The 25,843-nt window shown below is 61.6% G+C and overlaps 1 protein-coding gene across 9 annotated transcripts in view; it reads left to right on the top strand.

Moving 5' to 3' along the window:
* The window catches only part of TBC1D8 (TBC1 domain family member 8), a 115,750-nt gene that overhangs the window by 56,381 nt on the left and 33,526 nt on the right, over window positions 1-25,843 (top strand). For all 9 annotated transcript variants that reach the window (XR_009447874.1, XM_059658838.1, XM_059658839.1 and 6 more), the window contains 7 exons: window positions 2,502-2,620; window positions 5,710-5,938; window positions 9,969-10,209; window positions 15,240-15,447; window positions 16,697-16,891; window positions 17,378-17,500; window positions 19,017-19,167. Coding sequence is in view for 8 of the 9 variants with exons in the window: in XM_059658838.1 (XP_059514821.1) it covers window positions 2,502-2,620; window positions 5,710-5,938; window positions 9,969-10,209; window positions 15,240-15,447; window positions 16,697-16,891; window positions 17,378-17,500; window positions 19,017-19,167 (1,266 nt within the window). In the remaining variant the exon portion in view is untranslated. The remainder of the gene's footprint in view (window positions 1-2,501; window positions 2,621-5,709; window positions 5,939-9,968; window positions 10,210-15,239; window positions 15,448-16,696; window positions 16,892-17,377; window positions 17,501-19,016; window positions 19,168-25,843) is intronic.

The following is a 25,843-nucleotide window of genomic DNA, read 5'->3' as shown; positions in this document are numbered from 1 at the left end:
CTCCAGGACTCAGCTGTGAGCAACAGCTGCTGTCAGACCTCTGCCTGGTGTGCCCTCAAGCAGCCCACGCGTCTGAGAGCGGACCAGGTGCCCGCGGGCCTGTGGGCAGAGGTGCGGGCAGCCACGGGCCGGCTCCAGGACGGACGGAAGCCTGTCGTTAGTAGTGACTGAAGGACATTGTTTTGGCAGTGCCGTGCCTGAAACTTGGGAGAATACAAGAAAAAACCGTTGTTTTAAACTCATTTTTCCTTGTCATATTCCTAGCTTCCTGTTTACTCCTTCCCACACTGCCCGCTCAGACGGTGCTGATGCAGGTCCTTTGCCCTCCCTGGCCCCAGACGCACATCCCAGTGAGTTCTGTGGCCTTTATATGAGTCGGGTGTTGTAAGATCCACTCATGCACTCATACTCTGGGAGGGAAAGTTCAGTGTTAGAATGAGGGCCTGGCTGTTAGTGGGGTGTGGCCTGTGTTAGTGTCATATGACCTGTGTTGGTGGGGCGTGGCCTGTTAGTGTCATATGACCTGTGTTGGTGGGGCGTGGCCTGTTAGTGGGGCGTGGCCTGTTAGTGGGGCATGGCCTGTTAGTGGGGCGTGGCCTGTTGGTGGGGCGTGGCCTGTGGCTCATGCCCCTTGCCATGGCTTCCCTCCTGCTGTGGTTTGCCTGATGCCCATCGCTCCTTCATGGCTAGAGTGTCTCCTGCTTCCACTTTGGAAATCTGACTCTGCCATCAGCCTGTCTCTGGTCCTGGTGCCCAGGAGCCTCCCCTGTCCAGCACCAGCTTCTTCACAGCCAGGACTTCACTGAGCCTCTGCTCCATGCCAGCCTTCCCTGGCTGCGGGCACAGCCCAGGTGCCCACTGCCCAGTGGCGAGGACGAGGATACTCCCTGAGAGGAAATACAGACAGCTAACACGGCTAACACGGCTGACACGCTCACACAGCCAACACAGCCAACACAGCCAACTAACACGGCTGACATGGCTCACACAGCCAACTCAGCCAACACAGCTAACACGGCTGACATGGCTCACACAGCTAACACAGCCAACTAACACAGCTAACACAGCTGACATGGCTCACACAGCCAACACAGCTAATACAGCCGACACAACTAACATGGCTGACACGCTCACACAGCCAACACAGCTAATACAGCCGACACAACTAACATGGCTGACACGCTCACACAGCCAACACAGCTAATACAGCCGACACAACTAACATGGCTGACACGCTCACACAGCCAACACAGCTAATACAGCCGACACAACTAACATGGCTGACACGCTCACACAGCCAACACAGCTGACAGCCGACACAGCCAACACAGCCGACACAGCTAATACCGTTGACACACTCACACAGCCAACACAGCTGACACAGCCAACACAACTAACATAGCCGACACAGCTAATACAGTTGACACACTCACACAGCCAACACAGCTGACACAGCTAAGCTTTTTGGTAACAGCCTTGCTTAATGCCTCAAAAATAGCATGGTTTTGTTGTTGCTGCTGCCTTTGAAAGAAATTAACTTACTAACACACTTCAATGTTTTTCTTTTAACATGTATTATGAAGCCTCTTTTTTGTTGTTAATCCTCACCTGAGGATATTTTTTTCCATTGCGTTTTAGAAAGAAAATAGAAGGGGTGAGGGGGAGAGAAACATTGACTGGTTGCCTCCCACATGTGCCTCACTTAGAGCAGGGAGTGAACCAGCACCCAGGTATGTGCCCTTGACTGGGAATGGTCTAACTCAGTGCTTCTCAACCTTCTGGCCCTTTAAATACAGTTCCTCATGTTGTGGTGACCCCCAACCATAACATTATTTTCGTTGCTACTTCATAACTGTCATGTTGCTACTGTTATGAATTATAATGTAAATATCTGATATGCAGGATGGTCTTAGGCGACCCCGGTGAGAGGGTCGTTGACCGCCAAAGGGGTCGTGACCCACAGGTTGAGAACCGCTGCTCTAACTCCTGAGCCGCCAGCCAGGGCTGAAGCCTCCTCTTTATACATTTTGAGGGAGATGCTGTAAGCCTGGAGTCGTGTGCAGCCAGGCCTGCTGCAGGTGGCAGTGCCTCTCGGAGGCGCTCCCCCAGCCAGGCCGAGGCCGCTCCTGAGGCCTCATTCTTACGGGGAACCTGTGAGCGTGAGGTTCGCGCTGCTGCGTGGCTCTAACCCTGGGATAGCGCTGTAATCTCGGATATTTTTGTCATTTGTGTGGAGGCCGTAGGAATGCCACATGTGAAGGAGGCAGGACGTCCAGAGAGCATGCCCCAGGGTCACCCGGCTGGTGTGGCTCGGGACAGGTGTCGAAGTCCCCGTGCGGGGAGACGGGCTCCAGTGGGGTGCATCCTGGGCAGCTGGTCCAGGATGTGAGAACCCAGGATGGGAAAACTCCATAAACATAGATTCGTGTCATCTGGGAAACGAATCCTCGTTCTGGGACTTGCTCTTGTCTCTCAACCCCGTGTCTTTCCTGCTGCACCAGGGGCGACGCTGGAGGAGGTGGAGCAGCACTGGGACTGGCTGGAGCGGAACCTGCTGCACACCCTGCCCGTCTTCGACAGCAAGGAGGACGTCGCCAGCTTCGTCAAAGGGAAGGTGCAGGTGGGTGCCCGTGCCGACACCCCTCCCAGCTTCCTTGTTGCTTCCTTGTGACCATTTGAACACAAGCATTTTTAACTTATTCTGCGTTTTCTCCGCCATGACTGAACTCCTGGCCTAACACATAAAGGCAATGAGTTCCTCTTGTCACCTGTTCAGTTTGGCAAAATACACCTAAAATGTGAAAAAGGCCTCATTCTCAGACCCAAGTTTTTGTTGTCCTGTACAGAAGTGCAGGCCTTTTTTTTTTGTCTTAGGGGAAAAAAAAAGTAATATTTGTTTTTGCAGAACAACAATGTTATTTGACTTTTAAAATTAATTATTCTCAACTTTTTTGCAGTTGCAACATCTTGTGACTATTTTGTTGGGCGTCACACTTTCCTCCTCCTAAAAGTGGATTCTTATTCTGAAAATACGCACATTGAATGGATGTAAAGCCAGTTAAGTTTTGAGATGGCAAGAGAGCTGGATGGGGCAGTGCCTGGCTTTCGGAGAGTTTCTCTCGCTGTCTCCTGTGAATCACCCCTCACATCACTGCTCTCACAGTCACATGGCTGGTAGCCATTGTTTTAATAACCCAACCAGGCAGAGAAATGGTTTCTTATTCAAAATTTTACTCTTTTTTTTTAAAAATATATATTTTTATTGATTTCATAGAGGAAGGGAGAGGGAGATAGAAACATCAGTGATGAGAAAGAACATGGATCGGCTGCCTCCTGCACGCTCCCTACTGGGGACTGAGCCCACAAACCGGGCATGGGCCCTTGACCAGAATCAAACCCAGGACCCTTCAGTCCGCAGGCCAACGCTCTATCCACTGAGCCAAACCGGCCAGGGCCAACATGCCACTCTTAGGAAACAGCTACACAGTAGCAGCAGTAAGTTTTCCTCCTTTAGAGTAAAACATTCCAGACCATTGATTTTGCTGGGTTGTTTTTCTCTTCAAAAGTCTCCCTTTCCTATACACGAAGCGCTCAGCGTTAGTGAAGGGTGTCAAGTGAAATTGTGATTTTAAAGGGACGGTAGAGAAGCGTTCTTTTCCTATGGGGGCTGGGGGTACTTGTGGGGTCAGGAAGGAAACAGAGGTCTCTTGAATCCAGCCAGGAGGGGCTGTGTTGGCCGGTGGCCTCCTGGCTTTGCCTCCGGCCTTTGGGTGAGCCGGTGAGGGGCTGTGGTGGGCGTGCCTGGCTGTGGCCGCGCCTCAGCTTGGCCTGGCGGCCTGTACTTGGGTCCCTGGGCCAGGGCGCAGTGAGGCTTAGCTGCAGAAATGCCCGTTTCCTGGTTATTTTTCACGCTTCCCCCTTTTCTTGGTCTGACGTGGGTTGCGGTGGTTGTTTGCTTGAGTGCTGGAGGGGGATTCGCTTTGGACCTGTGACTTTAGGAGAAATGTCCTCTGCCCATCGAGGTTCTGAGGCTGTGGCCCCAGAAATTCAGCTGGCAAAAGTCAGAGTAACAAGAGAGAAGCAAGTTTTATTAACGTGCGTCACGCCAGTACATGGGAGAAACTCGGGGACGGCTAGAGCTTGGGGCTTGTTAGCATCTTAACAGAGAGCAGCATGTTTGTAGAGGGGACGGGCAGAGGAGAAGGAGCCTGCGTTGAGGGCGGCAGGCTGTCGGCAGGAAATCCCCGTGGGAACCGTGGGAGGTGAGGGCATCTCAGTGTGGGCGCCTCCGCTCTGTCTCGCTGCGCAGTCTGAGTTGTTTCCGACTGCTCTGGAAGTATTTGGGGCCACGGAAACCCCAAGCATTACGCTCCTTTTCTACTTTGGAGGACTCTAGGGTACCTGTGAAATGTGCCAGGCATCACAGTTAGGCAGTCATTAGCATTATTTTTCCATTGATTATTTTTCTTAGAGAGAGAGTGGGAGAGGGAGGGATAGACAGAGAGAGAGAAACATCGCTGCGAGACACATCGATTGGCTGCCTGCTGCACGTGGCCAGAGATCGAGCCTATAAATGAAGTTTGTGCCCTTGACCAGGATTAAACCCAGGACCCTTCAGTCCATGGGCTGACGCTCTATCCACTGAGCCAGACCAGCCAGGCGGGCCATTGTTGGCTGTATAGCAACATTGTTGAGCGTAATGAGGAAGACGATTTGTTCATTTTTTTTTAAAGGTAACTCCAGCTTGGGTGGTTCTTTGGTGTTGCTGCGCACGGAACTCACATGCCAACCACTGAGTCCTCACAGCCTGTCTGGGGGAGGGGCGGGTATCTGGGGGGGAGGGTGTCAGGGGAGGGGAGGGTGTCTGTGGGAGGGGCGGGTGTCTGGGGGCGGGTGTCTGGGGGGAGGGTGTCGGGGGGGCGGGTGTCTGGGGGGAGGGTGTCTGGGGGTGGGTGTCTGGGGGAGGGGCGGGTGTCTGGGGGCGGGTGTCTGGGGGAGGGGCGGGTGTCTGGGGGCGGGTGTCTGGGGGAGGGGCGGGTGTCTGGGGAGGGGAGGGTGTCTGGGGGCGGGTGTCTGGGGGCGGGTGTCTGGGGGCGGGTGTCTGGGGGGGAGGGTGTCTGGGGGGGAGGGTGTCTGGGGGCGGGTGTCTGGGGGAGGGGCGGGTGTCTGGGGGAGGGGCGGGTGTCTGGGGAGGGGCGGGTGTCTGGGGAGGGGAGGGTGTCTGGGGGCGGGTGTCTGGGGGCGGGTGTCTGGGGGGGAGGGTGTTTGGGGGAGGGTGTCTGGGGGGAGGGTGTTTGGGGGAGGGTGTCTGGGGGGAGGGTGTCTGGGGGCGGGTGTCTGGGGGAGGGTGTCTGGGGGGGAGGGTGTTTGGGGGAGGGTGTCTGGGGGGAGGGTGTCTGGGGGCGGGTGTCTGGGGGGGAGGGTGTTTGGGGGCGGGTGTCTGGGGGGCGGGTGTCGGGGGGGGCCGGGGGTAAAGCAGTCGTTTCCGTAGGGAGCTGGGGCCTCGCAGTCAGTGGTTTGCGGAGCCTCCTGGCTGGTGGGTGGCCAAGGCACCCCTGCGCTTAGGTGTCCGCCAGCCCGGCCTCCGCGCGGCCGTGCTTCTGGGGGACAGTCTGGTGAGCGCCTCTCCGTCCTGGCGCGTGTGGCTGAGCAGGGGGCTCCTCCCACCGGCCCCCCTTCGCCCTTAAAGGGCTGTTGTCTCTGTGCCAGGCCCTGATCGCTGAGGAGTCCAGCAGCCGGCTGGCCGCGCAGGAGGAGGAGCCCGAGAAGTTCCGAGAGGCCTCGGTCAAGTTTGAGTCCAGGTTCCAGCTCCCGGAGGCGGAGAGGCTCGTCACCTACTACTCGTGCTGCTGCTGGAAGGGCCGGGTGCCCCGCCAGGGCTGGCTGTACCTCAGCGCCCACCACCTCTGCTTCTACTCCTGCTTCCTGGGCAAGGAGCGTAAGTGCCGGGCGGGCGCCGGTCCCCAGTGAGTCATCAACGAGGCGTCCGACACAGCACACTTCAGTCAGTAGTTGAGATGATAACAGTACGATTTGATTAATTTTCAAGTAACTTCTGCGAAAAATATTTAATGACATTTACTACTTACTGATGTCACCAGGAAGGGATTCGACTTTGGGAGGGCCGCGTGCTCTCCTGCCTTGGGGCTCAGCTCACGGGGCCTCGAGGGGCTTGGCTTTGCACGCAGCTGTCCCCGCCGGCCCCTGTCCCCCCCGGCCCCTGTCCCCCCCGGCCCCTGTCCCCCCGGCCCCTGTCCCCGCCGGCCCCTGTCCCCCCGGCCCCGGTCCCCGCCGGCCCCTGTCCCCCGCCAGCCCCTGTCCCCCTGGCCCCTGCCCCCCCGGCCCCTGTCCCCACCAGTCCCTGTCCCCCCGGCCCCTGTCCCCGCCGGCCCCTGTCCCCCCCGGCCCCTGTCCCCGCCAGCTCCTGTCCCCGCCGGCCCCTGTCCCCCCGGCCCCTGTCCCCCTGGCCCCTGCCCCCCCCGGCCCCGGTCCCCGCCGGCCCCTGTCCCCGCCAGCCCCTGTCCCCCTGGCCCCTGCCCCCCCGGCCCCTGTCCCCACCAGTCCCTGTCCCCCCGGCCCCTGTCCCCGCCGGCCCCTGTCCCCCCCGGCCCCTGTCCCCGCCAGCTCCTGTCCCCGCCGGCCCCTGTCCCCCCGGCCCCTGTCCCCCTGGCCCCTGTCCCCGCCGGCCCCTGTCCCCCCGGCCCCGGTCCCCGCCGGCCCCTGTCCCCGCCAGCCCCTGTCCCCCTGGCCCCTGCCCCCCCGGCCCCTGTCCCCACCAGTCCCTGTCCGCCCGGCCCCTGTCCCCGCCGGCCCCTGTCCCCCCCGGCCCCTGTCCCCGCCAGCTCCTGTCCCCGCCGGCCCCTGTCTCCCCCGGCCCCTGTCCCCGCCAGCCCCTGTCCCCGCCGGCCCCTGTCCCCCCGGCCCCTGTCCCCGCCAGCCCCTGTCCCCCCGGCCCCTGTCCCCCTGGCCCCTGCCCCCCCGGCCCCTGTCCCCCCGGCCCCTGTCCCCCCGGCCCCTGCCCCCCCGGCCCCTGTCCCCCCGGCCCCTGTCCCCGCCAGCCCCTGTCCCCCCGGCCCCTGTCCCCGCCAGCCCCTGTCCCCCCGGCCCCTGTCCCCCTGGCCCCTGCCCCCCCGGCCCCTGTCCTCACCGGCCCCTGTCCCCCCCGGCCCCTGTCCCCCCCCGGCCCCTGTCCCCCCGGCCCCTGTCCCCCCCCGGCCCCTGTCCCCCCGGCCCCTGTCCCCCCCCGCCCCTGTCCCCGCCGGTCCCTGTCCCCGCCGGCCCCTGTCCCCCCGGCCCTTGTCCCCGCCGGTCCCTGTCCCCGCCGGCCCCTGTCCCCGCCGGCCCCTGTCCCCGCCGGCCCCTGTCCCCCCGGCCCCTGTCCCCGCCGGCCCCTGTCCCCCCCGGCCCCTGTCCCCGCCGGCCCCTGTCCCCCCCGGCCCCTGTCCCCGCCGGCCCCTGTCCCCCCGGCCCCTGTCCCCCCCGGCCCCTGTCCCCGCCGGCCCCTGTCCCCCCCGGCCCCTGTCCCCGCCGGCCCCTGTCCCCGCCGGCCCCGTGGTGCTCACGGAGGCGAACACGCTGCTGCCTGCAGCCCTGGGCCATTCAGAAGCTCGGCCCTGAGGTCGGCAGGTCGGGCGGGCTCTGCCCCGGCTGCGGGTTCAGGAGCGGCTCTGCTCATGTCTCCTCCAGGGCCTGGAGCCCACGGCGCCACAAACGTCAGTTGTATATTGAATTTTAAAGAGTTATTCTCATTGAAACTTCTTTTGGAACCAAATATGGCTCCATGTGCTATGCAGGTGGTATGATGTTGTGTGTATACATAACTGCACCCACAAATGCTTCCTTTTTATTCCTGCGTTTGGTTTATGCTTCAAATTGAACCCGAGGGCGGGAGGGCGCCCCGCACTGCGGCCTCCGTGCTAATGCTCTGGGCCAGGGCTGGGGTCCGGCCGAGGGGCCATGTGAGGCCTGAGAATTCATGTGGGCCGGCCCTGCCAAGGCGCTGGGGTGAGTTAATTAAATGTTCGACCAAACAGAGCAGCTAATGTTTACGTAGATAATTGTGTGTGGCCAGCGAGTGATGTTAAAATATCCCCAAACAAAAACCCCGACAGCCCGGCAGTGCCCCTGTTTGCACAGCCGCCCCCCGCCCCCCGTGGTGTGTTCTGACCTGCTTCCCGCTCTCACGTCCGTGTGGAAACTCCTGCTCATCCTTCAAGACTCAGTTCCGACTTAATCGCCTCCAGGGACCTTCCCTGGCCCCCTGGTCACTGGAACCCGTCTGCGATTATGTGCCGGTCCTGCCCAGTGCCTGGTGCCTTATCTGCTTGCACCTCAGTTTCCCTGTTGAATGAGCTCCTGCAAGGCAGGGCTTTTCACAAGCAGCAGGCAGTGAGGGGGCCTTGATGGTGTAGATGGAGAGAGAGGGAGGGAGATGGGGGGAGAGGGAGGGAGGGGGGGAGGGGGGAGAGAGAGGGAGGGAAAGACCTTATGTGAAAGCAACTGGAAAGAAGTAGCTGAAGAGCCCTACTCCCCAGCGATTCTCCACCGTGGCTGCAAGCATTTCTGAAGCATGCACTACCCAGCCATTTAGTCGGGGCACTGCCCTCTGCGCCCTTAGATTCTAAAAAAAATAAAATGAAAACAGCCAACACAATAGCTGATCAGTGTGAATGAATCAGAATTATACCTAGTTTTTTGGTCAGATCGGCAAAAATTATCCTATAGTTTTGGGTATGCCACAGAATTTTGGTAATTAGTTTGTGCGCCATGAGATGAAAAGGCTGAATTCGCTGCTCTAGCCTCATGTGGAAATGTGGCCTTTTAAAATGATTAATGCATGGAAGGCATTGTTGCAGAGTAAAAGGAAAGAACCGGTAGAAAGGAAAACACTTAACCCCCCTCTTTATTTGAAAAGGAAAATGAGTTATTTTCCAACACTGGCCAGTCATGGTCACTAAACCTAATTTTGTTAAGATGATAAAATTTGGAGGAAACAAAGGGTTGCCCATATTTGGTGACATTTGTTACTTTCATTTGTGACCTGTGTGTCCCCCGTGCTCTGCAGCACGCTCGCCTGGCTCCACGCGGACGCACTTCCGAGATGGACACTTGCTCTGAAGTAGACTGAGCTCTGCATCGCTGTGTAAGGCTCCGTGGACACGGCTGTGCCCTGTCTTCGAAGGCTGTCACACTGTCGTGGGCACAGTCGGAGCTCAGCCCATTCCCCTCACCGAGCTCATGAAGAACCCCTGTGCGCTTTCCCATAGCTCAGGGGTGGGCAACCCCTGGCACGCGTGCCAAACATGGCAGGCCAGTAACTTCTGCTGGCACGCGAAACCCTCTCTTATAATCTTCCATTTACAATTTTTTTCTTAATATCGACTTTTTTATTTTTCCGATAAATTCAGTGTAGGTGCATCTTAGATAAATAAATAATTTTACATAACATATATACATTAAAAAATAAATGTTTTTCATCATCATATACTGTGTTTTTGTCGTTCGAATGAATTTTATTATTTCTTCAAGGTTCTTCACATACGTACACCTTAAGAGATATCGAGTAGGCGTAACATGATCTCAAAAAATTAGGGTTGGCACGCAGAAGAATTTTGAGTCAGAGATTTTGCTGGTTTTGGCACGCACTCACAAAAAGGTTGCCCACCCCTGCTATAGCTCATGCAATGGCTTGAAACCAGCATTTATGTGGATTGAAAAATTTCTGCAACTTTTGCAAAAACTGAAGTTGAAATATGCTTGAGAGAGTGCTCACTGCTGCTTCAGAACGTGTTCCTCGCGCGTATGCGTGGCAGCAACTTGGGAAGTCCCCTTACGCCCAACGCGCACCGGCCGGAGCGGTCCCGGCAGCCGCCGCGGCGTTCCGGGCTGGCCCTTTCCCGCTGGTTCAGGGGCATTTGGGTCTCAGCGTCAGAGTGTGTTGGGGTAATACGTGCTCTCTTTCCTTCTAGTCAAACTTGTGATCCCGTGGGTTGACATCCAGAAGTTAGAGAAAACGTCCAGCGCCTTCCTGACGGCCACCATCCGCGTCAGCACGCCCAGCGAGGAGCGGGACTTCTCCATGTTCCTGGACCTGGAGGGGGCGCTGCAGGTCATGGAGCAGCTGGCCGACGTGACGCTGCGCAGGCTGCTGGACGATGAGGGCTTTGACCTGGACCCCCCCCTGCAGGAGCCCAGCCAGATCACCAAGAGGTGAGCCCCCGGCCGGGCCCTCCGGGACCTGCTGCCAGCCGCCACGTTGCCCCGCCTGCCTGGCCTGAGCTGTACGAGCCTTAACTTTCCCTCCTAGCGGAACCCACTGCTGTGTTGTTAATCATGACAGAGATGCCGTCATTGGTAGCGATTATTATTCACCTCCTTTATGCCACAGACTTTGATTTCTGGGTTCAATTTCTTTTTTCAGATGTTATTTCAAAATTGATTTTCATAAAAATATACTTCCAGAAAATGTAATACGGTAGCCTCAAGCTAGAATGCTATTCAGCATTGGGCTTTATTAATGAACATTAAGAAAATTTATATTTTTATATTACATTACTTTGTAGAAAACGTTTTCAGGACAGTGGGTTACGTTCACACCAACTTATTAGAAATGTGCTTACTAAGTGTCTACACTCTCGGAATCGTTGCCCCAAATTGGTACTCGTCAGGGAGCTTGAGGTATTTGTCACCTTCAAGAAGCTCCGCGTCTCAAGTCAGCAGGTGTAGGAATGGGCTCCAATGAAGGCATTTCCGTGGCTCTTCCTCTGGAACGCCGCTCCCGGCCGAGCGCGGGAGCCTCCGGCATGATGCTCTGTTGCCACGTGAGCTCTGTGACCTCAGAGAGGGCGGGGGAGGCACGAGGCCGCCGCCCACCCGGCTCCTTGCTGGGCCCCATCCCAGCCGGAAAGTCCCGCTCGACTGAGCCCCCTCACCCTGTGCTGCAAGAGGTAGCCTGGAGACCTGCTCCCCGGCAGCCTAACCATGAGCTATATGTCAGCACTGTCTACTTCCTTTCTTTAGTTTTCTTTTTCTTTAAGAAAAAGCATGCACACAGCAGTGAGCAAGTGGGCTGGCTCACAGGGTGTGTGGCCTCGGCCTCCCCAGGCCCGCCCTCCAAGCTCACACTGCCTCAGAGAACAGATACCCACCGCAGCCCAGCAAGCCACCGGGCAGGGAGGCAGGCAGGCTGGCAGGCTGTGGGCCCGCAGGGGAGGCGTGGCCTGGGCGCTGCGTGTCCCCCCCCCCCCCCGTGCCCAGGTGCCAACGGGTGACCTGCGGGCAGGGCGAGGCCCGAGTCCTCCCTGGAGAGAACACCCTGGGGTCCCTTCCCCGTGGCGCCGGTGCCCGTGCTTCCCCGCACGGCGCCGGTCTGGCAGCCGACCTCACTGGGGAGCGAGCGAAGGCCCCGCAGGGCTGCCCTCACCGGTCTCCCTGCCACGGCCTGGGTGAGACGCCCGTGACACCCGCGCTGTGTGCGGGCCGTCCTCGCCGTGTGCTCTGCGAGGCAACGTCGTCCCCTCAGCCCTCGGCGTGTGGACATTCACTGACTCCAGGTAGTCTCATGGTCACGCGCAGGTGCGAACCTAGAAAATGTTCAGTGTAGCCTCAAGTTGTGTGACCACGATGTGTAATAAAGAATTGGAAACAATTTTAAAGAAGAAAGAAAGGAAGTGGGGGAGAGAGGTGAGGACAAAAGGGGCCCTGGGGTGGCTGGCGATGGCGCTCCCAGGGCGGCCCAACGAAGGCGGGATGGGGCGTGGGCCTGTGTGGCCGCTCCCTGCACTTCGACCTTCGAAAGCGAAGGACTGCGCCGCCCTCCCTCCCCCCAGCTCTCCCTGTGGCTCTGTCCTGGAGACGCCTGCGGACACAAACAGGTAGTGACTCAGTGGACTTGGCTTCCTGCCGAGAGACCAGGCTTTCAGAGTTTAGGGAAACAGCCTTCGTGCAGGGCCTGGTCAGCGGGCTGGCGGCCGTCCGCGGCTCTCTGTTGATGTTCTCGCTTCCCTTCCCAGAGAGCGGCTCTGGAACAGCGCCTCCGGGTCATGCACCTGGCGACCGTGGCGTGGCACCACGGCTGTGTGTGCTGCCTGGGCCCGGTGGGCACAGCACAGCCAGGCTGTGCCTGCGTGGAGGCGGGGGAGCTCTCAGGCAGGCAGGACGGGGCACCACGCGGGCCTGGCAAGGGCCCCCAGGTGTGGTCGCCGAGAACCCAGGAAGCAGGCGACTCCTGGAGAGAACATGGAAGGAGGAGGGAAGCCATGGGTTGGTTTTAAACTTTTCAAACAGAGAAGATCACGTCTGACGTGAATGACGGAGTGAGGACTGCGACCAGCTAGGGTCGGGGCGGGAGAGTGGGGGCGTCACTAGAGGAAATTCAGTGTCTTCGTTCAAACCCGTTTGGGCGGTGAGCGTGCTGGAGCGCGTCAGCCCCGCGGCCGGCCGTCGGGAACGTTTCTGGCGTCGCAAGCTCTTCCTGCCGCACCTACGTGGCTCCTCTCCCAGCTGCCCGGCCCAGCAGCTCCCCTGGCGTCTCAGACCGTCCTCAGCCCCTCGGCCCGCGCCCCTGTCCGGCTGCTCCCCGCGCCCCACTGGGGCCCTGGTTCTCCGGGCGGAGGGCACGCGGGGACGGAGGAGGAGGAGAGCCTGTGGGTGACCGCGTGGTGCCGCCCAGTGTGGATGAGGTCTGGCCCCTCGGGCTCTGGGCGGGTTTTCACCGTACGCAGCCCCGCCCTCCGCTCCCTGGAGCAGTGCACGCGTGGGAGAGGCGGGCTCCACGCGCGGACACGGCTCCTAGGAAAGCTCACCTCGCCTTCCTGCTTGTGTCTGGCGGGTGCCTAACAAGAGACTGTGGAAATCTTTGTGTGTTTATTTATTTACTTTTTTTGTTTTTAATATATTTTTAATGTATAAAATGGCAATCTAGGATGCACAGAAATGAGTATTTCCTTACTTATCAGAGCATATTATTCTGTTGATTTTTTTCAGCAATTTTTTTTATTGTTTAAAGCATTACAAATAGTAGTACATATGTCCCCTTTTTTTTCCATTTGACCTTCCCCTGGCCCCCCCTACCCCCAGGACTGCCCCCCCCCCCAGTGTCTGTGTCCATTGGTTATGCGTATATGCATGCATACCAGTCCTTCGGTTGATCTCTTACCCCCCTTCCCGCCCCCTAACCCTCCCCGGCCTTCCCGGTGTCGTTTGACAGTCTGTTCGATGCTTCTCTGCCTCTGTATCTATTTTTTTCATCAGGTTATAATGGTCTTTATTATCCATAAATGAGTGAGATCATGTGGTGTTTTTCTTTCACTGACTGGAAATGATCCCTGAAAGTATAATCTTTACTTTTAATTTTTAAAATATGTTTTTATTTATTTCAGAGAGGAAGGGAGAGATAGAAACATTCACGATGAGAGAGAATCATTGATTGGCTGCCTCCTGCACGCCCCCCACTGGGGATGGAGCCCACAACCCAGGCATGTGCCCTGACTGGGAATCAAACCCAAGACCCTTCAGTCCGCAGGCGACGCTCTGTGCACTGAGCCACACCAGCCAGGGCTTCCTGTGTTTTTTGACGAGGCAAACTGGCTGCAGGGGACTGAGCTACCCCAGAGGGCGGGTGTGGAGCCAGGATCTGGCCAGCACCGAAGCAACACCGCACAGGCCCGATGGGAAAGCCCGCCTGTGCCCGTCTCGCTACACTTTTCTCCCTCCATCCATCCCAGCACCACCCCCATTCCACCGGGGAGCCGGCAGTCTCCCCCACGCCCCAGAGGCTCCGGAGAGAGAGGGAGACCTGCTTTGGTCCCTCTTCCCCTAATCTAAGATGGAGAGCTCTAGCTCTGGGTTTGTGGGGAAATAAGAGCACTGCCCACCCCTTGCTTTTTGGGGTCCCCTGAATTTTGAAGTGTGTGCATGTCGCCAGCACTCCCTGCTGTGTTGTCAGGCGTGACTGTCCGTGTTAACTTCACTCAGCGGCACACCGGACGGCTCTTGCTGCAGCTTCTGAGGAGCCCGCCAGTTCCCAGGATGGCGAGTGCGAGGAAGGCTGGTCCGCGCCTTCCCTGCTGTGCCAGGCCGTGCCGTGCCGTGCCCGCGGCGTGGCCGGTGGGCAGTCAGTGCGGTCGGCTACTTGGCTGGTTTCCGTCCATGCGGGTGCTGCTGCCTGGCTGAGGCCTGAGGTCACACCACTCAGCGTTGGAGTGAGAACGCAGATACCGCACAAGGCACCCTTTTACCATTTACTTACTTTAGAAGAGCAAGCAAGAGCTTACCGGCCGCAGCAAAAACACAGTCTGGTCAGTGAGGCCAGGAAGGGCCTAGGGGCACAGGAGGCCCAGGCGGGCTGCTCGGCCACGGGGAGGCCAGAGAAAAGGGGGCCTTGGGGGCAGGCTCAGGGGTGAGCTGGACGAGCTGCCGCCGCCCTGGAGCAGGGCGAGTCCTGTGGGGTGTTGGGGTTTAGGTCGTGCGCGCCCTAGGGGGAGGGGGGGCAGCATGAGCGAGCTCCTGGAGGAGAGGGCCCGGCTCACCCTTAAAGCACACGCTTAGGGGTCTCAGTTTATCCACAGAGATGTGCCGTCGCACGGTCCATGTGGGAACATTGCCGCCACCGGGACGCAGCTGCGCATCCCAGGCGCCCCCCCCACCCCCGTCTTTGCAGTCACCCGGCTGGTTTCTGTCTTTATAGATTGGCTTATTCCGGGAACTTCATAGAAAGGGATCAGGCGCGTGTGGTGTTTGTCTGGGCGTCTTTACCTTAGCGTTCCTCAGGGTTTGTGCATGTAGAGGTGCCAGCACGTGGTCCCTTTTTATGGCTGAATGACGTGTCATTGTGTGGCTGTGCCACATTTTACCCGTTTGTCAGTGGATGGTGCGGGTGGGCCCAGCGCTGGGCTGCGATGGGTGACGGTGCTGGGACAGGTGCGTAAGTTCCCGTGCACGTGTTCCGTTCGGCACCAGCTCAGCTGCTGGGCCCTCGGCTCCAGGCCCAACCCTCTGAGGAGCCGCCTGCGAGGGCCAGCCCTTTAGAGACCGGCTGTCACACGGTCGGTTTGTGGTGACTCCCGGTGTTGTCGGGCCCGGGAGGAGCTTGCGGGTCTCTGAGTCCTTCCCTGACTCTGGTCAGAGGCGCCCACCCGCCTGCAGCCGCGCCCAGGAAGGCCGCACGCGGGGGTGAGTGCGCCGCGGGGGCCGGGGCTCAGGCAGCACCCTGCCTCGGTTTACTCCCTTCCTCTCCCCAGGGACCTGGAAGCCCGGGCGCAGAGCGAGCTGTTCCGGGCCGTCTTCAGGCTGCCACGGCGGGAGAGGCTGCACGCCGTCCGGGACTGCGCCCTGTGGACGCCCTTCAGCCGCCGCCACACTGCCGGGCGCCTGTTCACCTCCGACAGCTATATCTGCTTCGCCAGCAGGGAGGAGGGCTGCTGTCAGGTCCTCCTCCCGCTCCGAGAGGTGCGCCTGCAGGGTGGCCTGCTATTTCCCACTGGGCTGTGGCACTGGCTGTTGTTGCTAGGCAACCTGGGATTTGTGGAAAAGTGACAGGTGAGAACAGGGCCTGCTCACCTCCGGGTTATCGATAAAGCTAAAGCGGTAACTTAAAACGTTACGACAGCTTTTAGGCACAAAAGGGAAGGGAAAAGGCCACCTTCTCAAAGCATCCCTGGGAAGATACACCTCAAGTGGCTCGGCTGTTATACCCTCCCGGGACTTCAGTTAAAACTTGAACCCTGCTCCTGGCACACGGGCCAGGCCCTTCCCACTGCAGAGGCCACACCTCCCCGCAAACAGCAGCGGCTGCCCCGGAGCTGCAAGCTCCACCCTGGGCCAGTGGCACCTCTGACACCTCTGAGGCAGGGCCGCCTGGCGGGGGCCACTGAGCGCGCTTCCAGGGGCTCAGCCTGTCTTCACCCCTGACCCCTCCCCCCTCCCCTCCTGTCTTCACCCCTGACCCCTCCCCCTCCCCTCCTGTCTTCACCCCTGACCCCACCCCCTCCCCTCCTGTCTTCACCCCTGACCCCTCCCCCCCCTCCTGTCTTCACCCCTGACCCCACCCCCTCCCCTCCTGTCTTCACCCCTGACCCCTCCCCCCTCCCCTCCCGTCTTCACCCCTGACCCCTCCCCGCCTCCCTGCCTGTCTTTGCCTGTGCAATGTCTTCATTTCACAGATATTCTCATTTCACTTCAAAGTGGAGCAGAAAACCCGGTTGTTGCACACACTCTTATTTTTTAGGTGATGGTGATACATGCACAGCAGCGTTTGGGTTCAGTGTGGAGTGATTCGTGCTATTTTGCTGCGCCCTCAGAACTCTTTCCTTCCCAGCCTCATTGCTCAACACCCTCCCCGCCCCCCCAGCCCCGGCACCCGCCACCGCACTCTCTGTCCCTGGGGCTTCGCTTCTCGGGGGCCTCCTGTAAGTGGAGACCCCCGGACGTGCCCTTGGGTGGTGGCCACGGCCCTCACGGGGTGTCCTCGGCGCATCCGTGTGCCGCCTGTGCCAGCGTGCAGTCTGCGTGTACGGACCGCGCGGCGGCCGCTGGCCATCGGGTCGCTGGGCGGCTGCCCTGCTGGCTGTGGTGAAGGTGCTGCCTCACCCGCAGCCTGTGGGCCGGGTCCTCCGCGGTGGCTCTGTCCGTCCGTCCGGCCGTCCGTCCGTCCGGGACATTCCTGGACGTGCTCAACGCTGCCTCCCCTCCGGCGCAGGTGCTGAGCATCGAGACGATGGAGGACACGAGCCTGCTTCCCAGCCCCGTCCTCGTCAGTGTGCGGGGCCAGGCGGCCTTCCAGTTCATCGAGCTGAAGGACAGGGACGCGCTGGTGGAGGCGCTGCTGGGCCGGCTGCGGCGGGTGCGGGCCGCCCACCCCGCGCACCACGGCGCCTCGCAGGGTGACGACAGGGTGCGCCCTCCAGCCGTGGGCCCACCGCGCTGCCCTCTGGTCCCCACCCCACGGGGTGCGTCGGGCTGTGGGCCCTGTGGCCGCCTGGCCCTCGCGGACAGTCCTCGGCCGTGTCCTCAGGTGGAGGGAGGGGCCGTGTGGGGGCCGGTAACCCCGGAGGGAGAGAAGCTGTCGCCCTGCGGGTGGGCCTGCAGGCACCGGCCTGGTCTCCATCCCTCCCCCACCCGCCTCCCCCAGCAGAGGGAGGACGGGAGAGGCTCAGTGCGGGTGGTGTCTAGCGCTGGCGCTGCCCAGCTCTGCACGGTGGGGGGGGTCTCCCGGGCAGCACAGCGGCCCCCCTTCCCCTGAGGGTCATCGCCTCCGGGTGCGGTTAGCCTGCTTCCTGAGGGTCAGCCCCGGGCAGGTTTAGCTTGTTGGGCTCACACCTCCAGGGGCGCCGTGTCCGGTGCGAGGCAGTGACCTGCTTCTTCCTTCCCCGCCCTGCAGACGCCGCTGCCGCTTCAGTCAACAAGCGCCTGCAGCGACCACACGTTTGGGGACCTGGAAATGGTGTCTTCTCAGGGCAGCGAGGAGAGTGGAGAGGAGGCCCCGGGCGCTGTCCTGCCAATGGTGGGTGCAGGCCCCTGGCGGGCGCTCCTGGAGCTGGCACGGTGCCGCCTCCCAGCCCCCTGCGCCTGCGGCTCAGCATCAAGGGGGCAGGGGTGCAGGTTGCCGGCCACCCCGAACAGCAGGTGCCCGCTCTGCCTCTGGGCCCAAAGAGGAGGGAGGGTGTGCTGGTGCCGGCTGCCGGTCTGCCCCATGTGCGAGCGCGGTGGGGCCGTGCTGGGCGTCCCGTGGGTCCCCTGCGCCCTCCACTGGCCCCAGGCATCCGAGTCCTCCCTCAGCACCGCCTCTTCGCTGGGACGGGTCTCCTGCTCCTGTGCTGTTGGCCTCAGAGTTTGGTCACATTTACTCAGTAGCTTCATCTCTGACGGGAGAAGCTGAGGGAGGTGTTTGTAGGAGGTGAGTGAGCGCAGGCCGGAGGCCGGAGGCCGTGCTGGGAGGTGGTGCCCTGTGGGCGGCTCTGCGGCCTCGTGCTGGTGGCCGTGCGCGCTCTTCCCGGCTGCACCGCGCGTCCTGCTCATCGCGCGCTCCGCACGGAGCCCCGGAGCGCCGGCTCACACAGAGGCCCGATTGCCTCGTTCCGGAAGGGTAACAGTGAATGCACATGTGAGCTCCCCCCACTGGGACCGGAGATGATTAAAAGCATAAATAAACCCCTCACTTCAAAGGAGCTGACATCCTGCCCTCGGGCAGCTCTGACGGTGGGGAATGGCCGGTTGCTCTGATAGAGCCGCGGCGTGTTCGGGTTTGTGTTTCCTCGCCGACAGGAAGCTCAGGGCAGGCTCGGATCTGCACGCTCCCCTTCGCCCTCTGCCCGCTCCCCTTCGCCCTCTGCGGCTGAGCTGGCAGCGGGCTCTCGCCAGGCCCATGATGAGCTCCCTGGGCTTCCATTCCCACCTCCCCCTCTCGTCTGCTTTGGGTCACATTAGTGTTGGGACAGACGTTTTCTTCCCATCCGGGTTCCAAGGAAACGGCATTTGGCCGTGGGGAGGCGTGGGCTGTGGGGGGAGGCGTGGGCCGTGGGGGAGGCGTGGGCCGTGGGGGGAGGCGTGGGCCATGGGGAGGCGTGGGCCGTGGGGGGAGGCGTGGGCCGTGGGGAGGCGTGGGCCATGGGGGGAGGCGTGGGCCGTGGGGGGAGGCGTGGGCCGGGGGGAGGCGTGGGCCGTGGGGGGAGGCGTGGGCCGTGGGGAGGCGTGGGCCGTGGGGGGAGGCGTGGGCCGTGGGGAGGCGTGGGCCGTGGGGGGAGGCGTGGGCCGTGGGGAGGCGTGGGCCGTGGGGGGAGGCGTGGGCCGTGGGGAGGCGTGGGCCGTGGGGGGAGGCGTGGGCCGTGGGGAGGCGTGGGCCGTGGGGGGAGGCGTGGGCCGTGGGGAGGCGTGGGCCGTGGGGGGAGGCGTGGGCCGTGGGGAGGCGTGGGCCGTGGGGGGAGGCGTGGGCCGTGGGGAGGCGTGGGCCGTGGGGGGAGGCGTGGGCCGTGGGCCGTGGGGCGGGCTTCTTTGCACCTTAACGGCGTTCCCGTTTCCAGTCCAGGGAAGAGGTAAAGATTAGCCTGTGGAAGGACCACTTTGTGGAGTACGGCAGGACCGTGTGCATGTTCCGCACGGAGAAGATCCGGAAGCTGGTGGCCATGGGCCTCCCCCAGTGTTTGCGTGGCCGGCTCTGGCTGCTCTTCTCAGGTGAGCGGGTCTGGAGCAGTCCTATGATGGGCAGGCCGAGCGGTGGGTGTGACCTGGGTGCAGGCTGAGCAGTGGGTGTGACCTGGGTGCAGGCTGAGCGGTGGGTGTGACCAGGCTGAGCAGTGGGTGTGACTAGGCTGAGTGGTGGGTGTGACCTGGGTGCAGACTGAGTGGTGGGTGTGACCAGGCTGGAGGGGGGGAGTATAGGGAGGGCTCACACCTCCCCCAACGGCCCATGCCTCCCCCTGTGGCCACTGGGCGCTGTCGCTGGGCTGACCTGCTCGCTCCCGCCATCTCAGCCTCCTCAGTGCCCCGTGTGCGTCCGGCTGGCGTGGGGCCGGTGGAGTGCGAGGCCTAGCGAGGCGCAGAGTCTGTCCTGTCCTGAGGGCTCTGTGAGGAGCCGCATCTTCAGGGAAGGGCCGTTCTGGGCGTGAGCCCTCAACAGGCTGCACCCGGGGCCTCCCAGGTGGCTTGCTGGCCGCAGCTGCGACCACCCTGAGCACTGGTTCCTGGGCTCCTCCCTGGGGCCTCTGTCCTGCTCCCTCGCCCGGCCTCTGGCCTGGCACTGCCGCAGCCCCAGGCCCACCCCCTGCTGCTGTGGGTGCTGGGATCTCACGGATGGATGGATGGACTGAGACTCCGAGCAGGATGCCTTGGTCGCCAGGTTGATAGGAGCCATTTTGTCTGCAGGGCTGGGGGCAGAGCAGGGGCAGGGCTGGGGGGAGTGCAGGGGCAGGGCTGGGGGCAGAGCAGGGGCAGGGCTGGGGGCAGAGCAGGTGCAGGGCTGGGGGGAGAGCAGGGGCAGGGCTGGGGGCAGAGCAGGGGCAGGGCTGGGGGGAGAGCAGGGGCAGGGCTGGGGGCAGAGCAGGGGCAGGGCTGGGGGCAGAGCAGGGGCAGGGCTGGGGGGAGAGCAGGGGCAGGGCTGGGGGCAGAGCAGGTGCAGGGCTGGGGGGAGAGCAGGGGCAGGGCTGGGGGCAGAGCAGGGGCAGGGCTGGGGGCAGAGCAGGGGCAGGGCTGGGGGGAGAGCAGGGGCAGGGCTGGGGGCAGAGCAGGTGCAGGGCTGGGAGCAGAGCAGGGGCAGGGCTGGGGGCAGAGCAGGTGCAGGGCTGGGAGCAGAGCAGGGGCAGGGCTGGGGGCAGAGCAGGGGCAGGGCTGGGGGCAGAGCAGGGGCAGGGCTGGGGGGAGAGCAGGGGCAGGGCTGGGGGCAGAGCAGGTGCAGGGCTGGGGGCAGAGCAGGTGCAGGGCTGGGGGCAGAGCAGGGGCAGGGCTGGGGGGAGTGCAGGGGCAGGGCTGGGGGCAGAGCAGGTGCAGGGCTGGGGGCAGAGCAGGGGCAGGGCTGGGAGCAGAGCAGGGGCAGGCCCGGGGCAGGGCCGCACTCTAGGTGCACTGCCCGGCCTGTCACAACTGCTTCTGTGCACCTGCCTAAATATCTTTTCAAATTGAAAATGCCTTCTGTATTTTTATATTTAAAAAAACAGTCTACATTCATATTGCAAAGAAAATAATGGGCAAAGAAGGTAACATTACTCATCATGTAGTTCCTAAAGCCGTTTAGGTGGATGGTCTTCCAGGTATTTTAATGAACGAATTTTATTATTTTACCTAATTTTAATTTAATTGTATTTGCCCAGCCCCACCTGAGGATATGTTTATTGATTTTAGAGAGACAGGAAGGGGAGGGAGAGACAGAGATCGGCTGCCTCCCGTACGGGCCCGCCCGAGATTAACCCCGCCTTCGGTGCACAGGGGGCCGCTCCCCCCAGCCCCCAGCCGGCAGTGGGCCTATTGGAGGCACACGTATGGTTACCTTCCCTGTCCCTGGGGCTCCATGTGGGGATTCACCCGCACATGGAAACCATTCGGGGGGATCCCAGGACGTTTGACAAGCAGCGCTCGGCATTGCCCCACGCCCAGCGCGGCGCCCACCCCGGGCTGGGCGTGTGCAGCCGACCCGGCGTGGCCCCGTGCTGCACAGGTCGTGTGCGGGCCGGACGCAGGATAGCAGGGTCTGAACACCATGGGTTGTGGTATCCGGGGTTCCTGGGACTGTTCACACACTCACCGCTTATTAAAGAACCGACTGCTCAGTCAGCTCACAAGAGCTGTGGCCTCAGCAGTGAAAGGGCTGGCACGAGGGCTGCTGAGGGATTGAAGCCGTTCGAGCTGAATGCAGCCGTCCATGTGCGTGCTGGGTGCGGGGGCATTGTCAGTGTGGGTGTCAGGGTGGGTGCCGGGGGCATTGTCAGTGTGGGTGTCAGGGTGGGTGCCGGGGGCATTGTCAGTGTGGGTGTCAGGGTGGGTGCCGGGGGCATTGTCAGTGTGGGTGTCAGGGTGGGTGCCGGGGGCATTATCAGTGTGGGTGTCAGTGTGCGTGCCGGGGGCATTGTCAGTGTGGGTGTCAGGGTGGGTGCCCGGGGCATTATCAATGTGGGTGTCAGGGTGGGTGCCGGGGGCATTGTCAGTGTGGGTGTCAGGGTGGGTGCCGGGGGCATTATCAGTGTGGGTGTCAGTGTGCGTGCCGGGGGCATTGTCAGTGTGGGTGTCAGGGTGGGTGCCGGGGGCATTGTCAGTGTGGGTGTCAGGGTGGGTGCCGGGTGCATTATCAGTGTGGGTGTCAGTGTGGGTGCCGGGGGCATTGTCAGTGTGGGTGTCAGGGTGGGTGCCGGGGGCATTGTCAGTGTGGGTGTCAGGGTGGGTGCCGGGGGCATTGTCAGTGTGGGTGTCAGGGTGGGTGCCGGGGGCATTATCAGTGTGGGTGTCAGTGTGCGTGCCGGGGGCATTGTCAGTGTGGGTGTCAGTGTGCGTGCCGGGGGCATTGTCAGTGTGGGTGTCAGTGTGCGTGCCGGGGCGTTGTCAGTGTGGGTGTCAGGGTGGGTGCCGGGGGCATTGTCAGTGTGGGTGTCAGGGTGGGTGCCGGGGGCATTATCAGTGTGGGTGTCAGTGTGCGTGCCGGGGGCATTGTCAGTGTGGGTGTCAGGGTGGGTGCCGGGGGCATTGTCAGTGTGGGTGTCAGGGTGGGTGCCGGGTGCATTATCAGTGTGGGTGTCAGTGTGGGTGCCGGGGGCATTGTCAGTGTGGGTGTCAGGGTGGGTGCCGGGGGCATTGTCAGTGTGGGTGTCAGGGTGGGTGCCGGGGGCATTGTCAGTGTGGGTGTCAGGGTGGGTGCCGGGGGCATTATCAGTGTGGGTGTCAGTGTGCGTGCCGGGGGCATTGTCAGTGTGGGTGTCAGTGTGCGTGCCGGGGGCATTGTCAGTGTGGGTGTCAGTGTGCGTGCCGGGGGCATTATCAGTGTGGGTGTCAGTGTGGGTGCCGGGGGCATTATCAGTGTGGGTGTCAGGGTGGGTGCCGGGGGCATTGTCAGTGTGGGTGTCAGTGTGGGTGTCAGTGTGGGTGTCAGTGTGGGTGTCAGTGTGGGTGCCGGGGGCATTGTCAGTGTGGGTGTCAGTGTGGGTGCCGGGGGCATTGTCAGTGTGGGTGTCAGTGTGGGTGCCGGGGGCATTGTCAGTGTGGGTGTCAGTGTGCGTGCCGGGGGCGTTGTCAGTGTGGGTGTCAGTGTGCGTGCCGGGGCGTTGTCAGTGTGGGTGTCAGTGTGCGTGCCGGGGGCATTGTCAGTGTGGGTGTCAGTGTGGGTGCCGGGGGCATTATCAGTGTGGGTGTCAGTGTGCGTGCCGGGGCGTTGTCAGTGTGGGTGTCAGTGTGGGTGCCGGGGGCATTGTCAGTGTGGGTGTCAGTGTGCGTGCCGGGGGCATTGTCAGTGTGGGTGTCAGTGTGGGTGCCGGGGGCATTGTCAGTGTGGGTGTCAGTGTGCGTGCCGGGGGCGTTGTCAGTGTGGGTGTCAGTGTGCGTGCCGGGGCGTTGTCAGTGTGGGTGTCAGTGTGGGTGTCAGTGTGGGTGTCAGTGTGCGTGCCGGGGGCTTTGTCAGTGTGGGTGTCAGTGTGGGTGCCGGGTGCATTATCAGTGTGGGTGTCAGTGTGGGTGCTGGGTGCATTATCAATGTGGGTGTCGGGGTGGGTGCCGGGGGCATTATCAGTGTGGGTGTCAGTGTGGGTGCTGGGTGCATTATCAATGTGGGTGTCGGGGTGGGTGCCGGGGGCATTATCAGTGTGGGTGTCAGTGTGGGTGCCGGGGGCATTATCAGTGTGGGTGTCAGTGTGCGTGCCGGGGCGTTGTCAGTGTGGGTGTCAGTGTGGGTGCCGGGGGCATTATCAGTGTGGGTGTCAGTGTGGGTGCCGGGGGCATTGTCAGTGTGGGTGTCAGTGTGGGTGCCGGGGGCATTGTCAGTGTGGGTGTCAGTGTGGGTGCCGGGTGCATTATCAATGTGGGTGTCGGGGTGGGTGCCGGGTGCATTATCAATGTGGGTGTCGGGGTGGGTGCCGGGGGCATTGTCAGTGTGGGTGTCAGTGTGGGTGCCGGGGGCATTGTCAGTGTGGGTGTCAGTGTGGGTGCCGGGGGCATTGTCAGTGTGGGTGTCAGTGTGCGTGCCGGGGGCGTTGTCAGTGTGGGTGTCAGTGTGCGTGCCGGGGGCATTGTCAGTGTGGGTGTCAGTGTGCGTGCCGGGGCATTGTCAGTGTGGGTGTCAGTGTGGGTGCCGGGTGCATTATCAATGTGGGTGTCGGGGTGGGTGCCGGGGGCATTGTCAGTGTGGGTGTCAGTGTGCGTGCCGGGGGCATTGTCAGTGTGGGTGTCAGTGTGCGTGCCGGGGGCATTGTCAGTGTGGGTGTCAGTGTGCGTGCCGGGGGCATTGTCAGTGTGGGTGTCAGTGTGGGTGCCGGGTGCATTATCAATGTGGGTGTCGGGGTGGGTGCCGGGGGCATTATCAGTGTGGGTGTCAGTGTGGGTGCCGGGGGCATTGTCAGTGTGGGTGTCAGTGTGGGTGCCGGGGGCATTGTCAGTGTGGGTGTCAGTGTGGGTGCCGGGGGCATTGTCAGTGTGGGTGTCAGGGTGGGTGCCGGGGCATTGTCAGTGTGGGTGTCAGTGTGCGTGCCGGGGCATTGTCAGTGTGGGTGTCAGTGTGCGTGCCGGGGGCGTTGTCAGTGTGGGTGTCAGTGTGCGTGCCGGGGGCATTGTCAGTGTGGGTGTCAGTGTGCGTGCCGGGGGCATTGTCAGTGTGGGTGTCAGTGTGCGTGCCGGGGCATTGTCAGTGTGGGTGTCAGTGTGGGTGCCGGGGGCTTTGTCAGTGTGGGTGTCAGTGTGGGTGTCAGTGTGGGTGTCAGTGTGGGTGTCAGTGTGCGTGCCGGGGGCTTTTTCAGTGTGGGTGTCAGTGTGGGTGCTGGGTGCATTATCAATGTGGGTGTCGGGGTGGGTGCCGGGGGCATTATCAGTGTGGGTGTCAGTGTGGGTGTCAGTGTGGGTGCTGGGTGCATTATCAATGTGGGTGTCGGGGTGGGTGCCGGGGGCATTATCAGTGTGGGTGTCAGTGTGGGTGCCGGGGGCATTATCAGTGTGGGTGTCAGTGTGGGTGCTGGGGGCATTATCAGTGTGGGTGTCAGTGTGGGTGCTGGGTGCATTATCAATGTGGGTGTCGGGGTGGGTGCCGGGGGCATTATCAATGTGGGTGTCAGTGTGGGTGCCGGGGCGTTGTCAGTGTGGGTGTCAGTGTGGGTGCCGGGGGCATTATCAGTGTGGGTGTCAGTGTGGGTGCTGGGGGCATTATCAGTGTGGGTGTCAGTGTGCGTGCCGGGGCGTTGTCAGTGTGGGTGTCAGTGTGGGTGCCGGGGGCATTATCAGTGTGGGTGTCAGTGTGCGTGCCGGGGCGTTGTCAGTGTGGGTGTCAGGGTGGGTGCCGGGGGCATTGTCAGTGTGGGTGTCAGTGTGGGTGCCGGGGGCATTATCAGTGTGGGTGTCAGTGTGCGTGCCGGGGCGTTGTCAGTGTGGGTGTCAGTGTGGGTGCCGGGGGCATTATCAGTGTGGGTGTCAGTGTGCGTGCCGGGGCGTTGTCAGTGTGGGTGTCAGTGTGGGTGCCGGGGGCATTATCAGTGTGGGTGTCAGGGTGGGTGCCGGGGGCATTATCAGTGTGGGTGTCAGTGTGGGTGCCTGGTGCATTGTCAGTGTGGGTGTCAGTGTGGGTGCCTGGTGCATTGTCAGTGTGGGTGTCAGTGTGGGTGCCTGGTGCATTGTCAGTGTGGGTGTCAGTGTGCGTGCCGGGGCATTGTCAGTGTGGGTGTCAGTGTGGGTGTCAGTGTGGGTGTCAGTGTGGGTGCCTGGTGCATTGTCAGTGTGGGTGTCAGTGTGCGTGCCGGGGCATTGTCAGTGTGGGTGTCAGTGTGGGTGTCAGTGTGGGTGTCAGTGTGGGTGCCTGGTGCATTGTCAGTGTGGGTGTCAGTGTGCGTGCCGGGGCGTTGTCAGTGTGGGTGTCAGTGTGCGTGCCGGGGGCATTGTCAGTGTGGGTGTCAGTGTGCGTGCCGGGGCATTGTCAGTGTGGGTGTCAGTGTGGGTGTCAGTGTGGGTGTCAGCGTGGGTGCCTGGTGCATTATCAGTGTGGGTGTCAGTGTGGGTGCCTGGTGCATTGTCAGTGTGGGTGTCAGTGTGGGTGCTGGGTGCATTATCAATGTGGGTGTCGGGGTGGGTGCCGGGGGCATTATCAGTGTGGGTGTCAGTGTGGGTGCTGGGTGCATTATCAATGTGGGTGTCGGGGTGGGTGCCGGGGGCATTATCAGTGTGGGTGTCAGTGTGGGTG

This window comes from Myotis daubentonii, chromosome 12 (assembly GCF_963259705.1).
Source record: "Myotis daubentonii chromosome 12, mMyoDau2.1, whole genome shotgun sequence".
Classification (NCBI taxonomy): Eukaryota; Metazoa; Chordata; class Mammalia; order Chiroptera; family Vespertilionidae; genus Myotis; species Myotis daubentonii.
The sequence above is the reverse complement of the archived record's forward strand: the minus strand, read 5'-3'. Positions and strand labels throughout refer to the sequence as shown.